Raw genomic sequence first — 18,377 nt, 5'->3', positions numbered from 1 at the left:
ACATTTACATATATATTATAAAAGTAATACTTTAGAGAATCAGATGGTCAAGGCAATGAAAATATATATATAAAAAAAATGATAGATCTTCTAAAACTTCTCTTTCTTCTTCAGTCTAAAAAATGCCTCCTCTCCCACTGAATAGCCTCAGTTTATGGACTTTTCTTGAGTTCTGCAGCTGAGCTCATCATGAAGTTTGAACACTTTAAGGCAAAACATGCTTGTTCTTGCTACTACAAGAACAAGAAACTATTTTTGTTCTCGAAGAGTATGTAACAGGCTTGATAGGGACAAACACATAGACTGATTTAGCATTTAGCTGTTTTAGCTCTTAGCCATGCAGATAATAGATACAATAAGGCTATGCAGACATATTTATGCATTAAGTGTGATAAGAGAATTAAAAAACACAGGTTTTTACTTTAACATCAGTCTTTAAACTAATTGAAAGAAAGTGTCCATACGGACAAAATTTTGGCATTGCACACCTATGGAATCATGTAACTACACAGACAGATCCACGTAGAAAAACACTAGTGAACAAGCAACAGCTCCAACCAGCGAGGATTCAGAAATGTTAACATAAGGAGACATCATGGGATTCAACCCATAAAAACCACCACTATCAACAAATTGTGAATAAAATCTTGCAAAGAAATGACTGTCGCTTTTCAAGAGTATAAAAAGGCTTTGAAAAAGCATTAAACTGCTGTGTTGTTTACTGCCTCATGTAGTATGGTGTAGTCAGCTTGCTTTTTATGCTGTGCATGCCCCCTGGAGCCGGCCAGAATGGGGGAAAAGCTGCACAGAGTATAAAAGCTGCAGACAAGAAGGGCGGCTCATTCTCTGTGCTGATTGTATGTACGTCAAACATACCCAACCTTAACCCTACATGGGTGCACATGTGAATTAGTGTAAGTCTGCCACAGAGTATAATGCATTATTATGTAATGTTATTTTTGTCCAGCGTTTGTCAAGTTTGACGTTTAATTAAAGAAAGCTGAAGTAGATCAGCAACAATGTAGAGACAGAAATAGCTCACGATGTGATCTGGCATTACTAATGTAGGCTAGTGACTTTAATGACAATAACTATGAATAAGTCGATTCATGCTAAGATCTTTATAGTGGGGACTGGTGGTCTCATTGGTGGGTGAGGGCACCCTCCTTCAATAAAAGATGGACAAAGGCTGGATCTAGATATGGACATCTAAAATAGCACAAATGACAGACCAGTGTATTCCAGAAATCCTTTGAGTAGAACTTCTCTCAAGTAGGTTACAAGGTCTCAAAAAGCAGCATCATGCATCTAAAAAGATAAAGCAATTTTTCTAGGACTTAAAACAATAACTTTTTTGTTTTAGATCCACTGATTTTCTTTTTTATATAATCTATTTCTTTGATACATTAGGAAAGATAACAGCATTGATATGTGATCTAAAGCTCAACGCTGTGTGATTATACAGAAGGACAAAGATTCTAAAAATAAATAAAATGGTTGTTTTGGACTGGCATAATCAAAGTCCAGACTTAGATCGGATTGAGATGCATAGCTTTAAATATACTGTTCATTCTTGAAAAGCTTACTCTATGTGTATATTGAAATCCTTCTGCAATTAAAAATAAGCCAAAGTTCTCCCACAGGAATGTGAAAGACAATTATTACAGCCATTGAATAGTACATGCAACATGAAGGCATAACTACTTATTATGTTTAGGGACAATTAACACATAGAGCCAGGTTTGTATAGATAGCTCTTTTCCAATAAGAAAGATGATTTGGGTAACATTAGTCCGATCTTAAGTCTACCTCAATGACCTGAAGACATTCACAAAAATGCAACAATAAATAAAGATTTGTGAGTGTATGCTTGTTTTGACTTTTTGCTTTATCAGGTTAAGGGACTTAATTACATAAAAAAATAATAATGGCTCAATCACTATTTCTTAAACATTTATTATATTAATTATTATTCAGAAACTTTTGTATTTCAATATCACATTGACTCTCTAAGCAACATAAATAATAGGTTCTGGATTATATTATAAGCATTTTAAAGTGTACTTTTCCTCTTGAGAATGAGAGTGTGCAATTTCCTGTGAAAAAAAAAGAAAAATAAATACATAAAAACAATCAAATTACTAATAGTTTTTGGCTGAGAGAACAACACATGATCCAAGAAGAACTTCCAAAGCATTAGTGGAATCTTAATTTTCAAAACATATCAGTGAAGCAAAGAAACTGTTTTAAAGGTGTTATATATACAATTGAAAAAACTGAAATCGTGACCAGGCAGAGAAAATAGGATGCAGAGGTTACATTTGTAACGAACTGGATTTTTTTTACTTATGAAAAAACAAGAATAAAACTAGTCAGTAAGGTTGCCAAGAGGACTACACCAATAATATTTGATCTGAAGGAAGTTATGGAAAGTATGTAGTACACATTACAAAGATTTCCTATATTCCTCATACATCCAGCCTATGTGCTTGTGTGGCAAGAGACTTTTTGTCATGATAGAAAAATTAAGTCTCCTACAGCCATGTTAAAAAATATGATAAAGTCTGATTAAACTGAGGTTGAATTTTTCGATATAGATACCATCATGATAAAACGCACACCATACTCTTTGTGCAGGACAGCAGTAGCAGCATCATGGCTTTGAAATGTAACTTCAGCCTTAATCAATGTGTAACAAAATTATGGAATTCTAGATACCACTCCATGCAAATACAATAACGTCTTTATAAGCTAAAAAAGTAGAGGAACTTAACTTTTTAGCATCACCACAGCCCAACGCATACAGTCATATCAACAAACAAATGGCACCATCATAAGACAATTAAGCTTTTTGAGTGACCCAGAAAGATCCTAAACCTGAAACCTACTACAAAATCTTCTAGATGAGGGCCTTGCACAGAAGATTCTCCAAACTGGCAGGTTTTGAGAGAGCTTTGTAGATGAAAGTGGAAAAATATGGCTAAGTTAAAATCTGCCATATTGCCCTATCCTAAGGGACTGTAAGAAGATCGAAAGGGTGTGCTCGAAAAGTTCCGTTTAACCATGACCTGGATGACTGAGAACCTTCACAGACAAAAGGATTTGCACAAGTGCACATGTTTGAGGTGTAGACTCACATCTGCCTTGGATTTAGTCAGTTGCTTTGAACCTGAAGCTTACAAAGCCATGTCATCTGATCTGTTCCAAATTGAGCCTAATAATGTAAATGTTTGACTTTAAGGGGAAAGGGAATATTTCACTATTATGGCCTATTGTGAGTGGAAACAATTAAAAAAAAAATCATTTATGCTCTAAAACCTAAAAAAAATCATGATGTTTATCCTTACGTACAAAAATGATTCATCAACTGAATAACCAAATGACCTGTAGAGCACTGAAGTCAAAATTTTTCTCAAAATAGAGAGAAGTATATAGTCCTACTCATTTAAGTGAGTTAATTATTAAAGTTCATTATTTAAAATATTTATCTGAGAAACATAATTCAGTGAGGGAAACATATAAATATATATAAAAATCAATTAATTACACACAGTAATGGCATTACAAAGGAAAACTGTTTTGTTTATGGATGGATGGATGGATGGATGGATGGATGGATGGATGGATGGATGGATGGATGGAGGGTCTCTTTCTTTTAATTATGTTGTAACTCACCAGCTGTTCCCTTAACTCTTTATACTTGTATGCACTTCTTACAGGCGTGCCTACACCTAGTTCAGAAGTACTTCGACACACTTTGAATATGCTGGTGCGAGAGAGGAAGATATATCCAACCCCAGAGGGCTACTTCATTGTAACTCCCCAGACATACTTTATTACTCCCTCCCTCATCAGAACAAACAACAAGTGGTACCATCTAGAAGATCGGCTACCAGAGCGTCAGCAGCAACAACAGCCACAAAACTGCACTTCACCTCCGTCTGGAAACGTCACACCATCAACACCAGGCTGCATGAGGGAAAGGCCTCCTCGTAAGAACCACAATGACTCATACAATTCCTATCGTGAGGACCAGTCAAGAATGCATGGCTCTGCGCTTCAAAGTAAGTCACCCAAGGAGCACAAGGGAGATTCCTATCAAAACAAGCCCCCCAAGGATCAAAATGGTGGGGAGGCTCTTCCAAGCACTTTGGCCAAGGAACACAGGGGAGAACCACCATCATATCCCCATCCCCCGGCCCCCACTTCTCCTCCTATACAGTCACCGCCTTCTCAAGATCAAGCTGATAAAAACAAAGGCATAACTTCTTTTCCTTATAAAGCTGACACTCTGACCAAAAAGAAAGAGGCAAGTGGTGGTGGAAGTGGTGAGAAGCAAACCAAAAGGTTTGGTCTCAAACTTTTTAGGCTAAGTTTCAAGAAAGACAAAATGCGACAGCTGGCTACCTTCTCAGCCCAGTTCCCCCCTGAGGAGTGGCCCCTACGTGATGAGGATGTGCCTACTACGCCCATTCCTCGGGAGGTGGAAATGGAAATAATTCGTAGGATTAACCCTGACCTTACAGTGGAGAATGTTGCAAGGCACACTGCTGTAATGAAAAGGCTAGAAGAAGAGCGTACACAGAAGAACAAGGCGGGGTCTTCTGCCCAGCATAGTGCACGCAGTCGGAGGGGCAGGGGCCACCGGAGGGCACCTCATGGTAAATCTCGCTCTCACAGCAAACCAAGGACATCAAGGGGAGACCCATCTGAGGGTTCAAACTGGGATCTTGTGTTTATGGAAAGAGATTACCGCTTCTTTAGCCACTCATTGGTACGCTCACCTCGGGAAGCTATGTACACTTTGGAACGCAGGCGGAGTGGAGGTGCGACCTACCTAGTTCATAGTAACCCCAATATTACTGAATCGTACTGCCCAGTTACACCAGAGTGGGACGTGTCTGGGGAGCTGGCCAAGAGGCGAACTGAGATGCCCTTTCCTGAGCCTTCACGTGGTACTTGTCAATCCAGAGTGCAAAGAAGTCACAGCCACAATCAGGACAGGAAGTCTCGACATGAGAGGTCAGATCAAGCTAAAGAACGATCTCGGTCAATGGACAATTCTCTCAAGGGTCCGTCACTAGGAGCGCAAGAAGACTTTGAACCGAGTCTGGAGGAGCGTAGTCATTACTACACTGATGATGGGACCCTAAGGGCCACACAGAAGTCCTCCCACTACTCAAGGATCATGTTCTCTGCTGCTAAGTTCCACTCCGACTTTAATGTGCCTGATTTGGGGAAAGGAAGTCTGGATGAGTCGAGGATCCGGAGTACAATGGAGAGGAACAAAAGCAGAGACAGCTTGCCGACGTACAATGAGCTAATGGGACTTTCTCCTAAGCCCTCTACGGATGAGTACTTCCAGTGCAATACATCAAATGAAACAATCCTTACTGCCCCTTCGCCTCAGGCAAAATCAGAATATGACACATTAACCTCATCAGGGGGACTCCGAAAGGGCTCTCCAGCTGACCGGCAAACTCCTCACCTTACCTCTCCTCATACAATGGAGTACAAAGAGGAAATGTCGACAGCAAAGGGACAGAGCGGTGCAGTGCGACTGACGCCAAGCCAGACGCCAGAACCAGCACAAAATGCCCGTTTGACACCACACCAACACAATGTAGACCCTGGAGGGGGAGGAGGCAGTTTGGTGATCAAGAGAAAGGAGATTTTCAGCAAGGACACTTTGTTCAAACCTCCACATAATGCCTTGTCCACTGGCTATGTGGACAGCAGCTACACCAAGTCTGGCACATTGCGGAAAGCCTCACATGCCAAATCAACAGAGGCCCTAGACAATCCTGAGCCCCAGCAGCCTTCCAATTCAGCCACTTCCTCAGCGTCACCTGCAGTTTTACAGAGCTGCTTAGAGCCAACAGTCACCTCTGCCTCATTTGACTATTATAACGTATCAGATGATGAGGAGGAGGAAGAGGCAGAGGAGGACTCGCACAAAGAGTTGGCCACAGCAGAGGACAGCAAAGACCATGTGGAAGGAGGCGGAAATGGTGGAGGCAGCAGCGGAGGTGGTGGAGAAGGAACCATGCAGTGGCTGCTGGAACGGGAGAAAGAGCATGATTTGCAGCGGAAACTTGAGACCAATCTGACCCTGTTAAGTCCCAAGGAGACCGAGAACAGCAACAGCCAGAAGTCTGCCCACTCTGCTCGATTGGACAGCATGGACAGCAGCAGTGTTACAGTAGACAGTGGTTTCAACTCACCCAGGTAAGAGTGAAAGTAAATTGTGCAGTATTCAAAATTTTATGTTTATTCAAAATCTCAAATCCAAATGTGAGCAAGTTACAAATATTTTAAAAGGGTCGCTCCCATTTAAAAGGATCTAAACATGCATTTTAGAAAGCCCTTTGTCTGGCAGTGGTACATTCCTCTATCACCCTCTGGTATATCCTTCCTCAATTCTGGCCCTGCCCCTTTTAGCTATATCTCTGCTTCCATAAACCTGAAACGAAATATTTAATATTACTCTCTGAGTATGTGGTCAGGTTCTGCAGAATCATGTCAATTACATGATTATTTGACTCAGATGTGTTGAAGCAGGGACACACATAGAAATGGTGTTTGATGCCAGACATTGAGGACTGGAATTGAGGATCCCTGCTCTAGTGTCTTTTTTTAAGTCCATCTAGGACATCACTATCCTAAATATCTGTCTTAAAATTCTAAATTTCTGCTGGTTGGCTATGGCTATTGGATAGCTGTCAGTTGGCATTGGTTCTGGTGATTTGATATAAAAATCTAATTTTGAATATTTATACCATAGTCATATTCCATCTCTCCCCCAAGAACCTCTAGAAATAGCCACCCCACCAATTACCTTACATGAACTAGTGGATAAAATGATAAAATTAAGAATAGAGTCAAGAAAAGAGCCGAGACAAGCAAGTTATTTTTTTGGTTGCCACATTATATTTTTATTTCAGCTTTATAGATATAAATTTAAAAGTATTTCCTCTATCAATTCATCAATCTGAATGTTATGGGATGTTTCTGAACTCGAGTTTTGGAAACTTTTAACTACCAATAGCAACTATACATTGTAAATGTAGTGGTGGTGTTACATTTTGTGTGAGAGAAGTTCCTTTTTAGAAAAATGGATTTACTATTTTAATTTCTTAGTCATTCCATAGATGAGATGATTAGGGAGTTGACATTGTAGGATATACATAGCATTTTATATCAGAGCTAGTATTACGATTTGTAAACTCCAGCCTTTATTGTGCTCTCTGGAGACATTTAATCCTTTCTTGAACTCTATGATTTCCCAAAATACTGTTAACACTTCCAAAACCATAATTTTTAATGTCTAAGAGAACTCAAAAGAATTAAAAGGGTATTACTTACTGTTGCAAATAAGTAAAAAGTTAAATGAGTCGTTGATATTTCCTCAAAGAAAATTGTTTTTGTGCTAGTGCTTGCACTAGCACTTGTTATCTTTTACTCATCCGGGACCAGGTTTCAGTGGCAACAGTCTCAGCAGAAAGACCCAGACATCCCTTGACCTTGAAATCTCTTCTAGCTGCTCTGATGAAGCATGGGACGTTCCAAGGCCAATTGAGCGACATAGAGACCTCCACTGACCCCTTGGCAGCTTTATGGTGGGATTGCCTCAAGCACCATCTGAGACAGTCCAGGGGGCAATCAAGACACAGGCCCAAGCCAATTAAGTTTGCTTCTCTGGATGTGGAGGAGCAGCAGCTGCACTCCACCTTTCACTCTGTCCCTAAGGGTGTGCCAGGCCACCCTGCCATTGATATCTGGAATTGAGATTCTTTCAGACAGTCATGACCAGATTCTGTGACTATAGGTACATATAAGAACATCGACTGTGACTTTTCCCCTTTTGCTCAGCCTTATCTTAACTACAATGGACATATCCATGATATGCATTATTGCAGCAGCCATACATTATTTGTTGTTAATGTCCTGCTCTACTCCCCCTCTCTCATGAACAGATAGATGCATCAGAAACACCTATATCATAATACCAGTTATATGTACCTGACTTTTGTTCCACTTAGGGATTTCCCCAAAAACTGGCTATGCCTATTGGTTGGTGACACAAAGGTAGCCCATTGGCTGACCTTGTTCTTGTTAAAAATTGTTAAAAGTAGACAGGAAATTTGAAAAAAATAGGATATTTGATTACGTGTTATTGTACAGTATTATTGACTTACTCTTAAAATACTACCTTATATAACAAAAATTATTAAATAAAATTATAGTTTTTTGCATGAAGTTGTGTCCTATAATTAGCCAGGAAATCTTTAAGCAAGCAATGTAATTCTGGTCACATTTGAAATTTTAAATTTTAATTCCCAAACAGGAAACCAGCAAACTAATTACCCAAAGGCCAAGGCATTTAAACAGACCAAGTATTGCCTCATGCTCCACTTGCTTCATGTTAATCACTGGCACAGAGGGTTCAGTGATTGGCAAACCTAGAACATAAAAAACATAGCAGATATTAAATATTAGTCATTGTTATATATTTATACTATTTATTGTTTAGTTTTGCTAATGCCATCTCAACACAGGTGCTATGGAGTAGAGAGCCAACGTGTGCATTAGGCACCTTTTGTTGCACAAGGACCTTTGATAAAGACTATAGCAGGGGCGGCAACCCAAGCTGTTCAAAGAGCCAATATTGGAGCAAAAAAGCAAAAAACAAATCTGTCTGGAGCCACAAAAATGTAAAAGTCTTATATAGGCCTTGCATGGCAACAGTGGCTCTAAGTGTATTAGCCGACCAAAAAAAAAAAGACTATGTTGGCTTAAATATATAATACACATTCATGATCAAATGTTTATCCTTGACCAATTGTCACATCATGTGACTACTGTGGTGTACAATATTCAGTGCTTTAAGTTTATATTCCATTACAATATTAACGTATGAGGTTTTGTTATATTGATGAATTTACAGAAACAATGAAGAAATTTGTATTATTTTTATTTTGAGGATTTGGAGGAAAAAATGGAAGAACGTTCACAGTTTTGCATAAGAGGGCTACGTGTTTGATCTGTGAACGTTTTTTTCGATGCTTGCAACAAAACTAGCAGTAGTAGTGGAGTTTGAAGATCAAGAGCAAAGCAGTGGTTCAATGTATTTTTGCTCTCTGGTAATTTATCCAGAAGTTCTGCAATAGCACTTTTTGTATGTCTGACCCAAGACATACCTGCCGCTTTGTTCACAACAGCCACCTGCCTGGCACTGTGCCGTCCTGAAACGTGTTTTGCAGGCTATGACACAAATCTTTGTTGACAGAAATGTTAAAAATTATTGTTAAAATTCATTTATTGTGCAAATTTTTACAGCATTGAAAACATAATAAATGTTTGTTTGACCTCCTGCACACAACAAAATCCATCTTTTTCCATTTTCATACATTCTATAAAAAGCTCCAAGGAGGGCATTAAAGAGCCGCAGGTTGCCGACCCCTGGGCTATAGTATAACATCTTTGGGTTGCCTGCTGGTATTGGTTGCAAAAAACCCAACAAAACTTCCCAAAAAACAGACTCTGAACTATAAAGTGTTTCTTAAGTTACATTTAGTTGCAATACTTTAGTGTTTAACCAACACAGAGTAAGCGGGCATAATGTTGTTAATATTTTATAATAGTAGAAAGCATGCTTATTATACTCGGTCTTAGTCTTACACAGCCAAATCTAGAGTCTTCAAAACATTCTGCTTTAAGATCCTTGATTTAAAAAGTTTAGAACTGCAGCTCACAGGCAGCACGGGAGAAATGCTTGCAGCAATGCCAGATGGCTCTACTTAAACTAGCTGCTGCTAGGCTAACTTTTAATGTGCTCCCCGGGTCACCTTGGTTTTTCACCAACTAAACAGGCAAGCACATCATCTCCTCCACTGCTCCACTGACTTCAGAAAGAGAAACTGTCCAATGTCTTTTGACCTTTTCTCCAAAGACATGGAGAAAAGGATCTTCTATGGAGCGTTCTGTTGGAGCAGTGGCTTATCTGTAGCTGAGAGAAAGCGGCTGGATAAGCTGATCAGTAAGGCCAGCTCTGTGATTGGAGGCCCTCTGGAATCAGTGCAGGAGGTGGGAAAAAAAAGGATCCTAACTAAATTAACATCTCTGTAGGATAATGTCTCCCACCCCATGCATGGAGCTGTTGCAGAACTGGAGAGCTCTGTCAGTGACAGACTGCCGCACCCTTAATACTATAGGGAGCGTTATCACAGATCCTTCCTCCCAGAAGCTGTAAGACTCTATAACCACCACTGTTCCCAACAACCTCAATAAGTTGTTACATATATGGAGATTTTGCACAGTTTCTACCTTAGTCATTTAAATAACATGATGCTGTCATTGTTCACATCTCTGATGTTGCTGCTTTTTTTAAAATATCCATTACTGTAGAAATGTCCATAGCTGAATATTGGTTATTTATTCTCCAGGTGTACAGTTTTATATTGTTAAAACATTTTACAGTACAGTGTTTTATTGTTTATCTCTTAACTCTTCGCTAGTATGTTATTCTTATATATTTTTCTAAGGTCCACATTTGTGTGATAAATTTTTTCTATAATCTTTTTGATGCTATAAAGATCAGAACTTCCCCATTGTGGGACAAGAAAGAGAATTTCTATTCTATTCTATTCGAAAAGTGCTACTGTAAAAAATGTGTGTTTTCAGGCAACGTTTCTTGGGGTTCGGGTCATGAAAAAACACCTGGCTTATGACTTTCAAATATTGATCAAAATGTGTTGCCACTTTGCTTTTAACTGTGTCACCAAATATACCCTACATGCTGTCTTTAGGTACTAGTTTATAAAACCATAAAAAGATGCTGACGGGGGTATGGGTTCTACTCAGGTTGTTTGGCTTCATTCTTCTGTTAAAAAATATGACTTTTAGAAAATTGCCCTTTTTTATAAATATGTGTGCAAGTGAGGATGTTTGTTTTGTGTACCTCTATGTATGTATAAAATGTCCCAGTCAAAGTCCATACTATAGTCCATTTTAGAACATATTTCTAGACTTTAAATAGTTTTTTGTAGATACTTCCATCAAACAAGCATGAGTGTGACTTGAAGTGTCTACTATTAATGTCAACAGCTGGCATATACTTAAATCTGTAGTTGCTGTAAAAGGTAATTCTTCAAACCTTTTCCGAATATAACCAAATATATCACTTCATGATGAAGGACTTCCTTGTGTTTATCTATTGTATAAATCTAAATAACATACAAGGATATTTGGAATTTTGTTTAAGACATACGTTTACTGTGATACTAATAGAAACAGAAAAAGTATATGCATTTCACTGTGATTTTATCTTTATTGAAGATCATAACAAATACAGCAATTAATTCAATTAAGTGACGGAAATTATATCTTTAGCAGAGAAGGGTTAAATTTACTTTTCAGTTTTACTGTTCTATTTTTCATCTGTAAATGTGAACTGGCCAAGACTGCAGCAACTCCAGAACATGGTTACAGAAAAATTACACACATTGGGGAAAAAAACACAGTGGGAAGAACAGTTTAAAAAGTGCAGTGAAAGCATCCAATTATGCATATTACTTTGTAATTTATAATAAATCTTTATTTCCTCCAAGGATTTATTAAGACCTGTACATAAACATGGTTCCATACTTTTACAGACTTTCCATGGCTGTGAACCTAAAGGCAATGTAAAAATTCAGCATTCCACGGAAAAGTGTTTACATTTTACGCCTTTTTCCTCTGTTGTAAGAGATGGTTACATTGGCTGAATATGATTTTCATATTGGTGGGTTACACAAACCCAACCCTGTCTCTACTGAATCTTTTGTGTATTTAGTTTAAAATGTGGCTTTATAAAAGTTTTTAAAACAGAATAAGCTGCAGCAGTTACGTTAAAGAAACCATAGCTTTGGCCTTGACCACACCCAAAAACCTGCTTTAACTAAATTTGCCAAATAAAGATTAAATAATCCTTCACAAACTTGTAATCATTATTTGAAATCATTGTTGGTACCTAAAGTGAACTATTAGTTATGATATTAAACACAAAATTATTTTTGCAGTAACACCAACAAGTTTCTATCAAAATAGCATTTTTCATTTTGTAATTAAGACATTTTTCTACTGATGAAACTTTCATTAGTTTTTACTGTTTATATGATAAAAGTTTTTTCAAACCTAAAACCAGAAAAATATTGAACAATTTTGAGATTCTGACATAATCATGCTGATGTAACATGTTGGTGTCTGAAAGCACTACTGAACAGCCCTTTTCAGTTTCATTATCTCTCTGTTTATATTGCAAATACATATCACATGTCACTGCTGATTAGTCAGCTTTCAGTCAGAGTTTGATGTTCATTTAATGTTTTTTTCTTTAATAAGTTGATGCACTTAACCAAATCAGCAGAATGCATTTGTTTCTAATGTGTAACGAACCTTGTATATTTAGGTAATTTTGTTTTAAAAAATACTCTAAGCTTTTTTCTTGAAAAATATTCATGTACAATAGTTGTAGGTCTAAGAAAGAAAACACACAAAATAACTAAACAAACCAAATAGATAAGTGGAATGAATGAAGTTGAATGAATAAATGTTTGCATGAATGTCTGAATAAGTAAACTAACCAAGAACTTTTGCAGATTCTAAGTCAGTATAAAGACTAATATTTAACTTGCTTTTTGTATCTCTTATTAGTGACTTGGTCTATTAAGTGAAGCAGTGTGTAGCACTGCTGCCTTGCAACAAGAAGGTTCTGGGTTCCATTCCTGACCCGCTGTCTTTCTGCATGGTGTTTGCATGTTCTTCCTGAGCATGTGTGGCTTCCTTCCACTCTCCAAAAACATGACCGTTGGGTTGATTGGCTTCTCTAAATTCTCCTTAGGTGTTAGTGTATGCATGAATGGCTGTTTGTCTCTGTGTTGACCTGCGACCTGTACAGGGTGTACCCCGCCTCTCACCCATAGACAGCTCAAGATAGGCACCTGCACCCCTCGTAACCCCCAAGAGGGATCAAGCATGATGGAAAATGGATGGATGACTGCCTTTCTTTCTCATGCAGAAGTCCAAAATTGAACACTGTTAAGTTATAATTGTATGACTATATAACATCATCTATCTGCTTTTCTTACCAAAGCCTCATCCAATTGATTTTTAACATAGGGGATCAAAACAGTGGTCACAATTGATGAATTATGCAGGAGGTAATTACAATAGTTATTACTTTAGTTATTACCAGAAGCATTTTTTTTTTACTAGTCAAACCTGAATAATTTTTTACAAATTGTGTGAAACACAGTTAAAGATTTGTTGAACCTATATTAAAATTTGTGGAAACAAGAATTTGTGATTTATATGACACATAAAGTTGGAAGCTGCATCATCCAAGCTCGTGCTAAACTATTTGAAGACTGCTTTGCTTTTTTTGGCTAAATTCACTATAGGTAAAGGAATCAAATTAAATGTACGGGGTCCCTGACTGCTTTAGATATCATTGTTTTATTATTGTATGCATCTGGTTTAAAAAATAAATTCTGTGAGAGATAAGACACAATATTTAGTGATAAAAGTATCAATATTTTGCTGTGGACAAAAAACAGTAATTGACGTGGAAGTTAAGTTATTAGCTGGGCTGTAGTTATTATTCTGATATTTAAGTTCAGTTTCCAGATTGTAACCTAATTGTAGACGTTTTATTATATTTGTAGAAGTATCATAATGGGTCTTGTCAATTTGCGCCTGTCAGTTGGGGGCTATATGACACAGTGAATGTTTCCTGTGAACTAAAACAAAAATAAATTATTAATTTTGTTAGTTTTATGTTTAGAACTGACTGTTTCTGAGTATTAAAGTATAACTGCGCCACATGCTTAAATGAATGGCATCAAACCTATGCAGCCAGTAATTATTTCCCTGGTTCTGTGTCATCTTATCTCCACAGCTACATGTGTCATTTCACCAATATTAAGGTATCGACTACACATGACTGTAAAAAGAAAAAAAAGTACAAATTATCTAAACAAACCAATTGGTAGTTTTTGTTTATTTGTTTCTGTTGTTTTTAGGAACTAAGGCCTTTTATGTTATGACCTATTGTCATCTGTATCATCACCATTGTCCCCACATGTTTTCTCAGCAGGATAGATTGCTGCAAAGTCAGTCATGAAAATAGTCTGAGGCATTTAAATCTTATCGATCAACAAAAAAAGATATTATGGAGAAATACAAAGTAAGTTTTCATAGCTTAATTTCAACTAAAAAAAGCAACAAACCTATAAAATTGTCATAAATATTATTAATTAATAGACAAGAAGCAAAATTATTGACACCTAGAAGTCTGAAATGGATTACATATCCATTTCTAAAAAACAATTTTACTCACAGCCAGGTGGAACTGATTTTCTGGCACTTCCGCTCCGTCAGTGTGGCCATGGGCATCTGTGGCTACAATGAAGTTTAGCACTGTATTTCAGTGTGAATGAATGTGTGAATGGTGAATGTTTCCAGGCGTGATCAGCCAACCAAAATTACTCCTAAAGTGAACCTCTCACCCTGGAGGTTCAAAAAATGCATTGAACAGCATCTAACTCAAAGATAAAAGTTATATTCTGTAGGCTAATGGGGCAAAAATTGTAGTTTTTGAAAGGTGTGGTATTTAACACACAAAAACAGTCAGAGGCTGTTTTGCTGCATAAGGACCTGGCCTATAAATGATCAAAAAAGGAATTCTGGTCCGAACCAGAAAACCCAGAATCAGAATATTGATTCAACGTAAATCTCGTGCTCATTTGTATTATGGGGCATGAAAAATGCTCTAAATAACAGCAGCAGTTCTACCTCATGTTTCAAAAACACAATAAGATAAATGTATTCAATTTGGCTACTGCTGCATGATCTTAAACAAGTCACCATTGCTTTTGAACCCTCTGACTGACAACAAAAAATGTCTCAAAATTCTTCCACAAAATAATCATTTTCAGTCAATGTTTGACGGCAGGCAGCTGTTGCATTTATCGTGGTAGCTCAATAAATCAAATCATGATTTGTGAATGCATCTCAGATTTACCTACACAATTATTTTGGGTAAATAGCTAAATTACAATATATCTAAAAAACAAAACAGGAAATCTGCAAAAGAAGTAAATACTATCCCCGAACTTTGGTTAGATGGATTTGAAAACAGTTCAACCAGAATTGTGAAATAACTTTTTCGTGTTTGTTTGTGCAGGACCCGTGAAAGCCTTGCATCCAACACATCCAGCATCGTGGAAAGCAATAGACGGCAGAATCCGGCGCTGAGCCCAGGACACATTGGCACGAGCAGTATTGGACTGCCATTCAGCTTTCGCGCCATCCCCGAACCCTCCACCACGCAGCCTGAGAAACTGCAGAAGTCATCGAACTGCCTGGCCTCCATCACCAGCGTCTGACAGACAGCAAAGACTGTGACAGCAAAGGTGGTGGAGCTAAAGTGAGGTGTTTTCACCATCTTTTTTTCTTTTTTTTTTTAACCCTTGCGTTCCTCAACCAGTACACACATAAACACTCACACATCTTCAGACTCCTGGGGATCCATTTACTGGGACTGTTACAAAAACAGGCATGGCTTCAAGAGACTGTTCCTACAGCATCAAGAACTTAACTGCAAAAAAAAAAAAAGAAGAACAGAATATCAAAGCTGCGACAGATGCAGAAACCGACCTAAAGTACGTCGATTTGGGTGACATGGACTCTAGTTTGGCTTATATCAAGATTCTTGAATATTGGTATTGGAAAGTAGTAGACTATAGGATTCAAGTTACATTTGGAAATATCAAAAAAGCTTTTTATATTGCTTAACAATACATGTCCGATTAAATGTTCTCCTTCCTGAAATAGCGTTGAGTTCTCCGGGACAGTTTAATGTATCAGCACAATGTCGAGATAATAAAAGTTGATCCTGAGAACAGCGAATGAAAGATATAAAAACATGAATCAGCTCAGATTTGTGTACCGCAATGCAAATTATGTATGTATACTCGATACTTTTGATATCCTAATTATTATAATGGTGGTATTAAAGATGCTATGTGACCAAAAGTATGTTTGGATGATTTGTGCCACACCCCAGCCCCTCTACAAATATATTATGGAGCACAAGTTCCATTCATTTTACAAAGCTTGCAACTTTTATGTGTGATTTATTTTCTTAATTTTGAGAAGAGAAGTTAAAAAAGATATATTTTTGGAAAATATGCAACATAGGCTGCTTTTCAGACAGCAAGTTCAGCAAAGTATTTCTAATGAGATACCAGAGAAAGTGCTGATGTGACATTTGTTGCTTTAGAAAGGATTAAATAATGCTGCTCCCCCTCCCCAACCTGTTGTCCTGCACTGTCAATCAGCTGGCCAAAGAAGATTCTTACATGTACTCCTTTGAAACCAGAAAAAAAAAAATCTGTCTGTTTGGAAATGTATAAAAGACAAAAATCACATCAATGTTTGAAACCTAAAGTGAAGCCACATGTTAATCTTATTTACAGCCTTTCACTATCAGAGCAGAGCAGGAACCATATTTGATGGTTTATGCAAAACATTGTAAAAAGGGTGTGTCTATATTATAGCAAATTTAGGTACATCCCAAATTGGAATATATCATATAATAATTTCTACGATTCAATTTAAAAACTGAAACCCATCTAGTATACAAATTCATTTCAAAAAGAATGTTATATGTCAGGAGTTTATTTGTGTTTTATTTAAAAGTATGAGTATGAAATTATCTGTGTCTGTGTAGATTTCAGATTTTGATTCAGTACTATTTCAGGGCTCCTTTTCCCTCTGCTAACATGTTTAGGAAGCCTGGGTTGCTTTACTTGAAGCCTTTAGAGTCAAGCCTTTGGCAGTTTGGGTAAGTGCCACAGCCTGCTGAAAAATTAAATCAACAATCCCATAAAACCGGTCAGCAGAAGGAAGCATTAAGTCCCCTAAATTCCCTTGATAGATGGCTACATCACACAACTTCAAGTTGCATGTGGTTTTGTGATTCTCCACTCTTCCGCTTTACTTTGCACTATTAGTCTTAAAAAGATATATTTAATCAAAACTAAACATATTTTTTTCTTTGATGATTTTGATGTCCCTAGTTCAGATGCGGAATATAACAGTTGTGGCCCATTCCCTGGACACATCTGTATGTAGCAGCTCTTTAACGTCTTATTCCAGCTGCAGTCTTGTAAATCTTGCTAAAACAAAAGTCATGTCTCTCCAAGTTGTTGTCCCTTCCACCCCATTTCTGTCACACTGTTTCCTTTCACTTAATTCTTTATTATGTTTGTTCTTAGTAGGTTTATTCTTAAGCAATGCCTTTAGTGGCTTCCCTTTCTTGTGGATTTGTTCTTTTTTATATCATAGAAATAATTGCTGTCAAGTCAAAGCTTTGGAAATTTTGTGAGGATTTGTGGTGTCATTTTCGGCTCATGGGTCAGAAATGTAGTTTTTTCTCTAAACAAGCTCAATGTTTCTTGTAATATTGTGTTCTATTATTCAAAAACCTTACAAATTATTTGAAGGAGTTGCAGTTCCCTTGGTGACCTCTATGTGGAGCCAAATAGAGATTTAGTGCTTAACAGACTGCTGCAATATCTTTGCAACATGGAGAAACCACCATGTCAACCAATAGCAGGCTGACCCAGTCTCACAGCTTAGGTTTTAGTTTCTCTGGAGAGATTACAAAACATCTTACGCAAGAGAGTGACCACAGAGCTTTGGACTAAATTTAACACATGGTAGTCTGGCATAATCGAGTAATTAATCATATAATATATGCTCTTTATTGATGTTTAGTTTTATTCACATAAACTTCAACAATCATTTGGAAAAAGGTAAATACATTTTATTAGGGAATCCAACTCCAATTCAATTAACTGACCTTCAATATATACAGCATTAGTGCTCTCTAGTGGTTATGATAAAATAAAGCTGTGAATAGCTCAGTTTGCTCACTTAACTGATTCTTTTATATAGGTGACTATAGTGCCTTTGTTGGGCTTTACTGTTAACTGAGAGCAAATATAATTATAATGAGACAATATCCATTGCTTTTTCAAAACCTGCAGCCAGAGTTCTGATGAGAATTTAAAAAAAGATTGTGTTTCTGCTATCCTCTCTCTTAATTGGCTTCGTGTAAAATCCAGAATAGGATTTAAAATCCTCCTTCTCACATATAAAGCCTTAAATGGCCATGCTCCATCTTATATCAGAGATCTGATTGTTCCTTATGTCCCTAACAGAGCACTTCGCTCTCAACCGGTTTTCTAGTGGTTCCTAGAATTTCCTAGAAAGTACAATGGGAGGCAGATCTTTTAGTTATCAGGCATCTCTCAGGAACCAACTAACATTTT

General features: G+C 37.4%; 1 protein-coding gene across 2 annotated transcripts in view; it reads left to right on the top strand.

The window, feature by feature from the left end:
• Positions 1-15,706, top strand: part of stox2a (storkhead box 2a) — a 35,060-nt gene extending 19,354 nt beyond the window's left edge. For both annotated transcript variants that reach the window (XM_038271799.1, XM_038271800.1), the window contains exons 3-4: positions 3,720-6,228; positions 15,224-15,706. In XM_038271799.1, the coding sequence (XP_038127727.1) occupies positions 3,720-6,228; positions 15,224-15,425 (2,711 nt within the window). In that variant the 3' untranslated portion in view covers positions 15,426-15,706. The remainder of the gene's footprint in view (positions 1-3,719; positions 6,229-15,223) is intronic.
• Positions 15,707-18,377: the final 2,671 nt, after the last annotated feature.

The sequence above is a fragment of the Cyprinodon tularosa genome, unplaced genomic scaffold, assembly GCF_016077235.1.
Source record: "Cyprinodon tularosa strain WSP-4 unplaced genomic scaffold, ASM1607723v1 ctg81, whole genome shotgun sequence".
In the NCBI taxonomy this organism is placed as follows: Eukaryota; Metazoa; Chordata; class Actinopteri; order Cyprinodontiformes; family Cyprinodontidae; genus Cyprinodon; species Cyprinodon tularosa.
Note: the sequence above shows the minus strand (reverse complement) of the source record. Positions and strands in the feature narration are given on the sequence as shown.